Here is a 13,828-nt window from a genome sequence, read left to right on the forward strand (position 1 = left end):
AGGGCCTCACACACAGTGCTATGGGCAGCCCATGCCCAGAGCTCCAAGTCCAGGGAAACCAGAGCCAGAGCAAGCAAGGAGGCGTGATCCTCCGATCAGTCCTGGGTCAGCCCCATTGGGTCCACCCAGGCTGAGGGAGGTGGCAGTAAGTCAGAAGCTAGGCAGGCAGAGAAAGAATGGGCCTCACCATCCCTCAGTCGTCTGAATCTCCTCCTCGCCATCTGAAATACTACAGAGGGGTTATGAGTTGTAAAAGCCATCCTAACAAGGAAACTGTGAGCCAGTCCACTGGTAGCTATTGCTGGGCTCTAAAACCCCAGGGTGCTGCTCAAGTTTGCCCTCAGCCTTTTGACCCCGACTTCTCCAGTGACCCACAGCTCTAGCTCCACTGACGTCACGAAAAACAGGATGCGGCATCTTCCCTCTGAACTTGCTCATCTACTCCAGTTCTGAATTCAGTCCCATGGAGAAGAGCCTTTGCTCTCTGTGTTGGATCTATGACATTGTCCATCGGTTACTGAGTTCATATCACATTGCAGGCCCCAGGCTAAGCGCTGAAGAATCAAAGAGGACAAGACCCTTTACTTGCCCTTAAAGAGTTGCTATGAAAGACAAGGAAATATATATAACTATAATACAAGGAAGAAAGGGATAGGTGCTGTGGGAGAGGAAAATGCTATAGGAATGCAGAGTTGGGAGTGATAACTTCCAGAAGGGAAGCTTCATGGACGGAAGTACCTCTTGAATCGTTCCTTGAAACATGCAAGGAAGGTAGGGTTTGGATCAAGGAGGTATAGGGATTGAGGTGTAAAATGGCGTGTAGTCAAGAAAACACACACTTTATAAAGATTAACAGCGTTTCAGTTTGGATGGAGTGGATAAAGGGGAAATTCAAAGAGCAGATTGGGCGTAGACCACGGAAGGCCTCAAATGTCAGTCGAGGATGTCTGAGCTTTACTTTATAGGCATCAGGAGCCATCGGAGGTTTGGAAGCAAGAACGTGACAAATCGGGGTGCGCTTTGGAAAAATGCAATGGAGTAGGGAGAATCCAAGAATAGAAAGACCAATCAGGGAACCACTAAAGTGGTCAAGTGAGACGCAGATGGGCTGGTCTAAGGTTAGCAATAGGGATGAAGATCATGAAACAGGTGAGAAAAATGGAAGCAGGTCAAATCAGCAGAACTTGGTGACCAATTGACTGTGGTTGACTGATGACAGAAGAAGTCAAAGTAGATTGGGCAGTTTTGAGCCTGGGAGATAGGAGGTAACAGAGTGAGGGAGGACAGCAGAAGTGGAAAGTTGAGAAGGAGAGAAAGGGAAAAGCAGATTCATTTGGGAAAGGACTTGGAGGATTGGAGAGGACTATTGGACATCCAAGTGGCAATCTGGCAGATGGTGAGCTGTAAGTGTTTGCTTAGAGGTGACAGTATTTGCCATTGGAATGAACGACAATGTCCAGGTTAGAATGCGGTTGAGTTTCTCATGGCCAGACTTTCTTAAAAGCTGCCAAGGTCTCCCCTTGGTTTCCTTTTCATTCACTCATTTAACAGATATAATTGTTGCATGGCCTTTCTATGGTGAAGCTGAACTAAAGCCAGACGAAACAATTAAAAATTCTACTATGTAATCTTTGCCCCCAATACTAACCATCAATATAATCATACAAGCAGTGACCATTTGCCAATCACTTACAAGGCACCAGGCGCCTGGTTAAAATGAGACACTTATTATTTCATTTCATCTTTACAACAAGCTGACGAGTTAGACATTATTATTATTCCCATTTTATGGAAAATTAAAACTCAGAAAAGTTATCTGATGACCCAAGATTACATATTGGTGGGTTATCAAGGAACCTAGATCCGAATACAGGTTATCAGACGCCAAAACCCCTGCCATTAACCTTTAGGCTATTTGGTGAGATTAAATGGACATTTTTTAAAATGTTAAATAAGACCCCAAATGCTGTCACCATCAGATTTTTAAATCGCACCTATGCAGGGCTTGGCAAGCAGTAGGTACTTAATAAATGTCTGCAGAAGGCAGGCAGGCAGACAGGAAGGTTGAGCAGGCCGGGTGCGTGGTAGATACAGCAAGCGCCAGGAGAAATCACATTGGGTTGTAACGGGCAGGATTTGCACTGCTGGAGAAAGAGCAGAAAGTGACAGGAATATAGAGGCTGAGAGGCTAGAGATTATTGGTGAATTCAGAGTGTGTCTGACGGGAGTGAGGCCAGTTCTGCTAGAGGGGGCAATTGTGTGCAGAGTTTCAGAAGGCATGTTGGGTTCCTGTCATGAAAGAGATAAGCCTTTTGGACTCTATTTTATGGACAGTTAGAAGTAACTAAAGGCCTTTGAGCCTGGTTGTGAAGCCGTTGCAATAATCCAGCCATTTAGCACTGCAGGATGGAGAGTGGATGACAGATGGAGGTGAGACATTCCCTCGGAGGAGTCAGGCGTGTAGTCAAGCACCTTTGGACATCCCCAGGCTGGGAGGGTGGCCCTGCAGAGCCCCGCTACCATCTTTTTTTTTGGCCATACTGCGAGGCAGGCGGGATCTTAGTTCCCCAGCCAGGAGTCGAACCCATGCCCCCTGCATTGGGAGCGTGGAGTCTTAACCTCCAGGGTGCCAGGGAAGTCCCCCCGCTACCATCTTGAAAGGCCCCAGAGTTATAAGGAGAACACCCTGGAGTCGTAGCTGATTTCCTCTGTTGAACTCCGTGTCACTCACTGCCCCTCAGCAGAGAGAAATCTAAGAGAATGGGAACCAGAATAGGGAGGCTTTGATTAGGAGAGATGATAGAGAAATGCTCAGAGTTTGGGCACTCAGGTGTAGCGTGAAGGCACAGGCTTCACTGGGGAAGCTGCCAGCAGGGGGTCAGAGGCTGCGGAGAGGGTGGCACCAAGGCGGGACAGGACTTTGCCAAGAGCACAGGTGCTTTTTCCCAGCCCAGCCGGGTTGTAGAAAGAGCCCTGAACCAGGTACCTGAAGCCTGATTAGAATCTCGACTTGCCACATACACAAGCAAGGTGCCCTTGGTAAGTCATCTGATATTTCTAAGATAACTGATGTGGAAACATCCAGCACAGTGCCTGGCGGTTGGCTGATACTTAACAAATATGTACAGAGCATGAAGGTCCAGGAGCTTCAGTTTGCTCACCTGTGAAACACAGATAACTATCCCAGACGGGCCTCCCTGCCAGGGCGGGGGAGGAGCAAGTGAGATGCAGGACGGAGACACTCGCCCTGGAGGCAGGAGACCAATCTAAGGGGGACAGCACGACCTTCATGGGGCCGCTGCGCTCTCCAGAGCCCCCTTTCCAGCAGTGGAGGTGTGGCTTTACGCGTCTCTACGCCTGCTTCTACCGAAAGGCAGCACAGCCCTGTGTGCTCTCACCCTGGGAGAGAGAAGATTCCACAGAGCCTATGGGTGCTGGACCATAAACCCTCCCCAGTAGGAGTGGGTCTTCGTCTCTTTATCGCCGGTGCCCAGCCCACCACTGTACCTGCGTGGAGTAAACTGACCTCTGCGGTGCCCACGGCACCACGCTTGGGGCCAACCAGGACAGCCACAGCTCAGAGCTGGTCCTAAGTCCTGACCCGAAGCTGGTTCCAGTGGAGGGCTGGGTGGCCCCATAAACTCCACTCACTTAGAGATGGAGGGAACCAGTGCTGGAGAGCCAGTTGAGGTGACCTGTAAACAGCTTCACTGTCACCCTGGTGGGTTCTTCAGGGCGCCTTGCAGTCTGACTTTCCATTCTCTCCTTTCGTGGGACCTGAACCCACACACACAGCCTACATTCCCCCCACTTCTACCCTGAACCTTAATTTCCTTTTGCATCAAATACCTTTCTCCCCAGCTGTACCCCTAATGGATAATCTCCACCTGTCCAAGATGTGGCACGTGTGTCCCCTCACCTAAGAAAGGTTATCCTACAGGAAGTACCTCGCCCTTCTCTCAGTCTCTGCTGCCCTTGAGCTGTTCCGCTGCCCTTGAGCTGTTCCTCTGCCCTCACACTTTCCCCCCAGAGTCAGTATAACTATACATGTTCCACCTCTCTTTTGCCCATTAGTCCTTTCGAGGGCTGGGTCCACGCATTCTTGTTTTTATAGATGAGCAAACTGAACCTCCTTCCCCCAGGATTTGGCACACTGTCTTTTGCAAAGCAGGTGTTTCATAAAGATGTATTAAATGAATGAATGAGGGAATGAATAGCCATCATTATCATATGATTATTTCTGTCATCACTATCAGCTCCATCAGCATCTGTTAATTCACAGTAGGTAAGCCTGGAACTAGTACTATGTCTAGTACCTACTATGCCTTCTGTGATTTTTTGCCAAAACACAAAGACAATCCCAGTACACCTTGAGAACCCTCCTGGTTTCCCGTGGAATAGTGACCCTAGCAGACGTCACGAGGAGCTCTGCTTTTTGCAGATTGGATTTATTATACCCCGGAACAGGGCGGAGAGCACATATATGGGTCTCTAAACCCTGGGGCTGTAGTAGCAGCATCAACACTTGTTTTATTATCTCCTTTCATTCTGCCTTCCCTCCCTGTCCCAGCCCCAGAGCTCCAGCTGAGAGAGTCTGCTTAATTTCTTTGAGGGAGAATGACTCGGTGTGGGTTCCCTCCAGCTGTTCCTGCAGGAACAGAACCTCGGAATGCAGGCAGGTGTCTTTCCATCATCTCACCTCGGCGGGGTTTCTCTCCAGCCCTGCCAGAAAGGGGAGGGGATGGGGGAAGGGCCCGCCACCTGCAGTTGAAAGCGTCCTTTGGCCTTGTCCCAGACAAGCTGTTTCATCCCGCAGCAGAGGCGGTGGGCGTCCAGTCGACAGGCCTGACGTGCTGTACAAACGAGCACTTTGTCACAGGAGGTGCTGTCCCTGATTGACGGCGTCCTGCTTTGTCTTTCAGGCTGTGGTGGTGACTGATGGGGAGCGCATCCTGGGCCTGGGAGACCTGGGCTGCTACGGCATGGGCATCCCCGTGGGCAAGCTGGCCCTGTACACGGCGTGCGGAGGCGTCAACCCGCAGCAGTGCCTCCCTGTCCTGCTGGATGTGGGCACCAACAACGAGGTAACGCGCTGCCTGGGCCGGGAGCCAGAGGGTGGCAGCTGGGATGCCGTGGGGAGCACCTCTGTGTGGTGGTTCTGTTTACAAAGCACCAGGCCATTTCATTCTGGGGTCCCCGCTGCCAGGACACCTCCCCTACATGGCTGTGATGCCAGGACCTCTCTCCTCCCTGGTTGCCCATCCCACTCTCCCAGTCCCATCCTCTCCCCCCAGCCACTGCTGGGTCTTCTTGCTCCCCTACCTCCTGCCAAGGTACCCCCCGGGCGGGCTTTCTGTGCTTCCTTGTCCCGTGTCCCTAGGCAGCTTCCATTGCCCTCATGGCCTCTCTCTGATCCATTAGTGAAGAAAGCCGCTGAGGCGAGAGTGGCTGCTGGGCTGTTTTTTCAGCATTTTAGAGGCCAGCTACCCCCGTAAAAGATTAAAACTCAAAGCACCAGGACCAAGGGCTGAAATGTCTGGATCAGGCAGATGAGCAATCCTGCAAACCCAGGGAGAGAAACTGACCCGAGCTGTGGCTGAGAGCCACCTGCAGGCTTCCAGGAGGTTTAGGATTTAAGGAGCTCAAACCCCAGCCAAGAGTTTGCTCTGGGTACCACCACTCTGGGTCACGGTGTTTGTGCATGTCTGCAGTTCTCAGCTCTGTGTCTCTGTATCATGAACATAAAAGAATTTCTTCTTGGTGATATTTATCTCTGGGTTTAAAATCAGTGCATGTCCATCTGAGAAAAACGTTTTCTCATGTTCATTGAAAAAACTCCAGAGAAGTATTAAAAATAAAATATTAGTCACAGAGCCAGTAATAATCATTGTTTATAATTTGGGATATTTCTTTCCAGCCTTATCCCTCTGAAACGTTTATTAAAAACAAAATTAAGTTTATATTGCATATACAGTTTTGTATCCTGCCTTTTTAGGTGTAATGTATGTCATGAGTTTTCTCCCAGATCACTAGCCATTATTCCACAAGGTCATTTTCATAGCTGCCTGGCGTATCACAATTCACATAAGAAACCCTCCACTCTTGGACATTTAGGTTGTTTCTAGTCTTCTTGCAAATATAATTGTGCTGTGATACCCGTTTTTGCAGATCAGTCTTTCCATCTCTGGTGATTTCCCAAGGATAAATTCCTAGAAAAGGAAATATTGAAGCAAAGGGAATGGTCCTTTTTTAGATTCTCGATTCATAGTGTCAAAAAGCTTATACTTATTTGCATTCTGAGTTGATCTTTCTCTAGAAAACTTGTTGTGACTCTGCATGGCCTCCTTCCTCCCTGGATGCCACACAACATCCTCATTTCTAAACAAGAACAAGCACTGTAGCCTCTAATGAGAAGTGATGCTTATTCAGGCTTCATCCACAGATACGGTCAAATGAAGGAGCAGCAGACAGACCTGGCTTCAGAGCTGAGAACTCACAGGGGTGGGAGGGGGAGGAGGGAGGACAAGAAGAGCACGTGAAGTGCTGGCCCGGCAAGCAGGGACCCTGTTCCCGGTACCCCTGACAGCCGGGTGAGTCCCTGTACCTGTCTAGATACCATCCCCTTCTGGTACAATTAGGGCCTGGACCAGAAAGTTACTAGGTATTCTCCCACCGCTAAATCTCTTCTCTATATGCCTCCCCACCAGACGAGGAGAAGGGAGGCTGCGTGGTGGTACAGCCTTATAGCTGCTCATTAAGACCCATCTTCAAGGTCTGCTCTGCACTGTGGTTCCCCTCCCCAGCCACACGCCTGGGTTTTGCTGAAATTGTCCCTCAGCCACAAAGGACATGTGTGGAACCGCACAAACGTGGACGAGTATAGCAAACTTCGTGTTAGTTATTATTCCCATCCATCACCTCCTGCCATGTTCCAACTGGATTTGTTTGAGACCATCTCTCTCTCTCTCTCTCTCTCTCTCTCTCTCTTTCTCTCTCTTTTTCTCTCTCTCTCTCCAAAAAGCTGGCTCTAGGCAAGAAGTGGAACGGCTTGAGACTAATTCTTAGGCCATTGCATCCCTTGGGAGGGAGTTGGTTGCCTCTAGCAGATGCCTTAGATCCTTTGTCACTGAAGGTCCAGCACTCAGCAATGATGAGCTAAAGTTTAGAGTTAGTGCCAACTTGTAGCAAACCCACCAGAAAAGATGGTGAGAAACTCTGAGTAATCAGGGCCAGGCCCTTTTCACAGACCACCCTGTTTCAGCCTGACAATAACCCTGTGAGTGGAGCTCAGTTATTACCCTCTTTTTACAGCTGAGGAAACTGAGGCCCAGAGAGATTAATTGGCCCAAGAAGATCTGCTGGAAGTGGCAGGAGTGGGTCCTAATCCACATGAGCGCTCCTCTCCCCACACCATACCACACTGCCTGCCCGGGTTTTTGTTGCTTTATGAGTAAAGATTATGTCTTGACTTTTAGAATTTTTATTACTAAAGTAACTTTAAAACATTATTCGACATTTTAAAAGGAGAAGGAAATGGCATTTCTCCCACTATGCTACATTTGTGCTCCTGTCCGCTGTTTCTCTGTGCGTGTACATAGACGTAGATACAGTATTACCTAATTAATCATGCTGTGCCCCTAATTTTGTCCTGATTTCTTCAATGAAGATTATTTTGTGAACACTTTCTCTTTACTTATTTTTTTAAAGTTTATGAAGTGTTTAGTAGGTGTCAGGCATTCTGCTAGGCTGAGGGAGATAAATGAGAGCCAGGCGTGGGTGGAATCTTTTAGTTATCAGTGTTTCAACACTGTCACCTAATTGATCATCTTAATGGCTCATGTGTTACGTCTCCTCAAAGTGTCTGCTTCTCCCCCCTGGGGCTTTCGGCCTCTGCCTCAGCTCTCCCTCCTGGGTGTGGAAGGGAGAGAGTTTTGGAAGGACCAGAGGATTCCCCAGCTGAGGGGACAGGGCACAGCCTGACCTGCCATGCAACACCACAGACGAGAGAGAAAGCAGTGTTCTCCATGTCCAGTAAGACCTATGCCAGCACCTGCAATGGCCAGGCATAGTTCTGGGCACTTGTATATTTCAATCTCTCTTTTTTTTTTTTAATATTATTATTATTATTTTTTTTGGCTGCGTCAGGTCTTAGTTGGGGCACGCAGGATCTTCGTTCAGGCATGCGGGATCTTTATTGTTGAGGTACATGGGCTCTTTGTTGCAGCACTCGGGCTTCTCTCCAGTTGTGGCTTGCATGTTTTCTCTCTCTAGTTGTGGCACGTGGGCTTAGTTGCCGCGTGGCATGTGGGATCTTAGTTCCCCGACCAGGGATCATACCCTCCTCCCCTGCATTGGAAGATGGATCCTTTACCACTGGACCACTGGGGAAGTCCGTCAATCTCATTTCGTTCTCACACCAACTGTATGAGATATTGTTCTCCCCTTTTTACAGATGAGGGAACTGAGATTGACACACGTTAACTACTTACTTCAGGTCACACAGCTCTAAGTGTTGGAGCTGGGACTTGAACCCTGGTCTCTCTGGCACCAGAGTGGCCTTGTCTACTGTGGCACACTGCTCCAAGATGTCAAGTATTTGTGTCACAGACTGGGTAATGAAGACTGAGAAAGTAGGTGTTTCACACAGTCTGTGTTCCATGGACACTCAGGATCAAACTAGGGCACACCGATGCCATTTTCACAGCCCTCCCCCGCAAAGAAAGGTGAACTCCCGCCAGACCTTCTTCAAGAAAGTTACAAAGAGGCCAACATTGGGAAGATGGAAGACAATGATTTCTGTCTTTTCAAATGCATTGACTATGTGATCTTCCACACTAGAGTTCTTTTTAAAAAATGATCAGTTTGCAAGATTTTTCCCCTAGAAGTCTGGGGGCACATCTCTCACCCAGAGCAAGACACAGCAACAGGAGAGGGAGGCTCTGCCTTGCAGCTTCCGTCTTACGTGGCAGTGCAGGGAGGGTTGCTGCCGTGAAGGCTTTAGTTTCAGAACAACTAGACCATCTGTGTGTATGTCTCTATAAAAAACTTCTGAGGCAAAAGGAGCTTTAATCAGAGTCAAAGAAAACACCCCTCCAGGTTTCCTGTTGAAGGAAAACATCTGCTATCTACAGCCCTGAAACTCTGAGTCACTTTTACCTGCCGACACCAAGGAGGTTTGGAAAAATAAATATGTGAGACGTGATCCCAGGAAGGAGGGACATCCCGTGATGAAGTTCCAAAGGACCAGGGGGAGGGAGCCCCGCCCAGTTAGACAGGGCACCTGCTCCGGCCCTCCCTCCCTTGTGTCTGTGTGTGGATTGATTTGTACATCTTGTTTCATATACACACAGCAGAGTCACAGACTGTTCACATTAGATGTCATACTTACTAGATATTATATGTAAATACTTCTCACTCAACCCCCTCGTTTCACATGGGAAAAGGGGCCCCAGGGCAGAAATGGCTTCTGCCAGGTTTGAGTCCAAGCCCAGTGCTTGGCCCACTCTGTGCTAAAGGTTCTGTGGGACAACCCAGGGCTTGGCTTCTCCTGCGGAAGTCTTGAGCCTCAATGGATTTTCCTCTCAAGGAGGTGATGTGAAAGTCTCTGTGGAAATGACTAAAGAGGGGGATGGAGGGGACAGATCATCAACAGAGCCTGGGAGACTGTGCCTTGGGTGTTACTGGTTGCTGAGGCAGCGTGGGATCGCCCACAGAGCTGGGTATGGAAGGGTTCCTTCCACCTGGCAAGATTGTCTTTACCGCAGCTCATAAATAGTCAGCATTCACCCGTGTTGCCGTCGGGCACAGGCTCTCTGTGCACATGTGACCAGTGAAGGGGCCCTTCCTAGGGTCTTTGTAGCTTACCCTTGGGCTTAACTGAGCTTCCAGAGAAATACATGGTGGGCATAACTGTCACCCAGAGGGGGAAAGTGCACCATGTCCACACCGTGAACCCAATCCCATTACCTCCCCAGACCTCCAGATGCTCTCTGAGTAACATCTTCATGTGCCCGTTGCTCTGCAAGATAAATATTTTTCCAGACCAAGAGGTTCATCTCTCTTCCAGCTTAAACCCAGTGCTCAATGATATGGCAAGGGAAGACAAGCCAGCCATTTTGCTTTCCATGACGTTTAGTCTGCAAGAGTTTTCACCTTAGAAAGAGCCAGGCACACAGCCGTGGAGGGTCTATTCAACTCCCACAGCAGAGGAGGAAGCTCTGGTTCATTTGCTCTGGATAGAGCCTTAACCTGAAGGCTTACTTAGTGCCAACAGGAGCTTGGCAACTACCTAGCAGAGGGGAAGCAGCAGGCTCAGAGGGGAGGAAGCTGATCCCGCCTGGGAAGACCCCTGCCCTAGAAGCTGCTTCCACCAAATTCGTTTTGTGACCTTAGGCAGTTCATTTAACCTTTCTGGGTCCCCAACACTCATCTGGAGGAAGCCGAACCAAGTGATTTCTAAGACGTCCCTAGTTCTTAATTCAGCATCTCCTTAGCCCAGTCCTAGAATAAACGCAACTCACATCAGTAAACACTTTTTAATGGCCTGCGATGTGCCGGCACTGTAAACATCACTAGGGAGATGCACATGACTAAGGACCCTTTCCTCAAAGAGCTTGCATGATGCAATAGAGATCATTACTATCCCTATTGGACAGAGAAGTAAAATGAAGCAGGGACAAGTGCCCAAAGTCTCAGAGCTAGTTAAGTGGCAGAGCCTGAATTCAAACCCAGGTGTGTCCGGTTCCAAAGCCCAGAGCCCCTTCTGATTCTAAAACCACACTGTCCTGAGGGTGCTCCAGGAGAGCATCTGACCAGGGCCACTGGGCCTGGCAATGCCCTTTCCTCTGCGGCACACTGCCTCCCAGCTTCAAGATTCCTTCTTCCTCTCTTGATGGGGTTACCAGATTTAGCAAAGAAAAATACAGGATGCAAGTTAAATTTAAATTTCGGACAAATAGCTAATCATTTTTTAACGTAAGTATGTTCCATGCAAAACTTGGGACATATTTATACTAAATATATATATATATATATATATATATATATATATATCTCCTATCTGAAATTCACGTTCAACTGGGTGTCCTGTATTTTGTCTGGCAATACTGCCTTCTGAAAGCTTCTCTTTTTAACATTTATGTGAGGAAGTGCAGGATAGAGGAGGGCTGCCAGGGGAGGGTCCAGGCCAGTTCATAGTCCCACGCCTTGGTGGCAGTCATTCTTATAACCAATCACTCGGTGGGACGCAGGGCAGAATGTGGATTTCTTGTTCCATGTGGTACCAAGACAGTGTGGAAGCTCCACCCTCTGCTGTTTTTGAGAAGTCATTTTCCCTCCTGACAAAGGAAAGCCAGTTGGCTGGAGATGTGGACACGGTCTTTCCCCAGACCCCATTCAGGCTGTCACTGCTCCCCAGCCTGGTCTACAGGACCAGCTGGAACTTCCAGCCACTACTGGACTCTTCCAGGAGGACCAGGGAGGGGGTCAGGAGCCAAACCCACATTCCCTGGTCCCCACAATGTCAAATGATGGGGTGGAAAGGGCGCTGTCATGAGACCCAGTCAAAGCAAGGCTCAGTTTCAGCTTAGATGTTTTCTGGCTGTGTGAGTTTGGGCAATTTATTTAAACCCTTGAACAACTCTACCTTCCTCATCTGTAAAATGGGCATGAGAGTATGTAAGACATAAGGATCAAACTACTTTTGATTCAGAAGAGTGAATTACCTGAAATTTCTGTACAAGTATGAGAAGCTATATTTTCGTGTCACCTCCATATAGAAACTTTCTTCCCAATTTTTTGGAGTGCTTAGTTTTGAAGTATTTCAGACATAAAACATTTTATTATAAATAAAATAAATATTATAAAATATCAGGACTTTTTTTAAAAGCTTCTTATGGTCACCTTTACATCTCAGTAGTACCTCATTAGTGTTGACCTTTCATCTTAAGTGCAGATATACTGAGAAATTTTTGGAAAATCCTAAAATTCTTCAGTACCACTGGAGAATTGGACCTGCCCCAGAAACCGTGTATGCAGCACTGAGAAATCCACTCTTGGCAGCCTCATGCACTACTGAACCAATCTGTGACTTGGAAACATTACAGATTATAATTTACCGTGGACCCTTTCACCTCTATAAGAACTAAAAAGTGAATATTTTCTGCAAATGCCAAGAGTTAGACTATTTTTATCATTTATGTGTATGCCCTTTGCAGGCTGTTCATATGTGTCAGACAGTTGAAATTGTGATATCTGTGCAATTTTGTATCCTGCTTTTCTCATTTTGAATAATCTCATACACATTTGTCCAGGTGGCTGCATAGTCTTAAAAGCCACCAGTTTCAATGACTGCCTAGTTGTCCATCTAGGTGTTACATCATCATTTACTTCCTTGATCGCCCTTGGCTGGATGTTTGCTGCCTCTAAGTGACTTTTAGATGATCACTTTGAAAGTGGCCTGTGGAAGGGTAGGCACCATATATGTCCCACTCTCATCCTTTGGTCACACACACACAACTGCCACGGCAGGGTCCTAAACAATCTCAAGGATGCATAACCCAGGAGGCAAAGAGATTGGGAAAAGAAGTTTAGACCTTACTGTCTTTCTGATGTAGCCGTGTGGCTCCTTGGAGAAAGCCCTAAACCACCTCAGATTCTGTGGACCCAGAATTGGGGGTGAGGGGTTGAGAAGGCAGGTACTTCCTGGTCTTTTCTGTCCACTATACCTTTGTCCTGCCACCTCCTACAAGGCAATATGGAGCTAGAATGGTGTCCTAAGCGAGAATGAGCCACCTGAGCAGCCTGGCTCAGTGGTTAAGACCATGGGCTCTGGAGCTGGCAGCCGTGAGTTTGAATCCAGATTCTTCCACTTATTAGCCCAAGAAAGAGGCGGCTGTTTAACCTCGCTGTGGCTTCCCCTCCCTCAGCAGTACCTGACACATTAGCAAACGCTGTGAAAGTCAAAGCTGCTGCCATTACTTTACAGCACGTTATGATTCCCAAAGCTCTTTCACGTGTATTATTTCATTTCCTCATCACGATCACCCTGTGCAGCTGGTATTCTATCCCCATTTGACAGATGAGAAGGAGGCTCTGAGAGGTCACGTAATTTGCCTGAGGTCACACAGCTTGTCAGTGGTGGAGGTGAGACTGGACTCTGAGCCCCTTGAGGGCAGGACCCATGACATCCTTGCCTCTGAATCCTGCAGGAGCAGTCCGGATGGAGATGACGATAACACAAAACCTTGACCCCAAGGAGCTCATCTTTGTGGCGGCAGAGACACAAAAATAGATACTTTCCGAATACCCGAAAACATAAAATTACTTCCTGTTTCTTAAATGCACCAGGGCACCAGGTACTTCTTCCTCCTTCTAACTCCAGCCCCCAACCTTTCTTTGTGCCGATTTCTAAGCCTGGAGAGCCCAGCCCACCGGGCAACATCTGCCCATCTTTTAAAGCCTGACCATTTCTTCCGTGTCACCATCCCCACCCGTTCCCCGGCGGGAATTACTCCACTCCTTCTCGGTGCTGCCAGGTGCCATGCTTTGTGCCGAAGAAATGTCTCTAATCTGTAATAGAGTTTACTTACTCATCAGCCACCTGCATTAGGCCGTGAGCACCTTAGAGGCAGTGACCATCCCTTACCTACAAATTCCCCGACAGTCCTGACGGCAGCAGGCGTAGAGGGTCAGTAAATGTGTCATGCACGAATAAGCCCGCTGATTTCTGCATAGGGGTGTGTGTGAGGAGTACAGAGAGGCAGGAGTGGTCATCAGACCAGGGCAGACAGAGAGGATGACCAAACAGCGTGTGAAAGCTGTGACAGAA

General features: G+C 48.3%; 1 protein-coding gene across 3 annotated transcripts in view; it reads left to right on the forward strand.

The window, feature by feature from the left end:
• Positions 1-13,828, forward strand: part of ME3 (malic enzyme 3) — a 199,020-nt gene that overhangs the window by 138,680 nt on the left and 46,512 nt on the right. For all 3 annotated transcript variants that reach the window (XM_060018135.1, XM_060018134.1, XM_060018137.1), the window contains exon 6: positions 4,923-5,084. In XM_060018135.1, coding sequence (XP_059874118.1) covers positions 4,923-5,084 — 162 coding nt within the window. The remainder of the gene's footprint in view (positions 1-4,922; positions 5,085-13,828) is intronic.

This window comes from Delphinus delphis, chromosome 8 (assembly GCF_949987515.2).
Source record: "Delphinus delphis chromosome 8, mDelDel1.2, whole genome shotgun sequence".
NCBI lineage: Eukaryota > Metazoa > Chordata > Mammalia > Artiodactyla > Delphinidae > Delphinus > Delphinus delphis.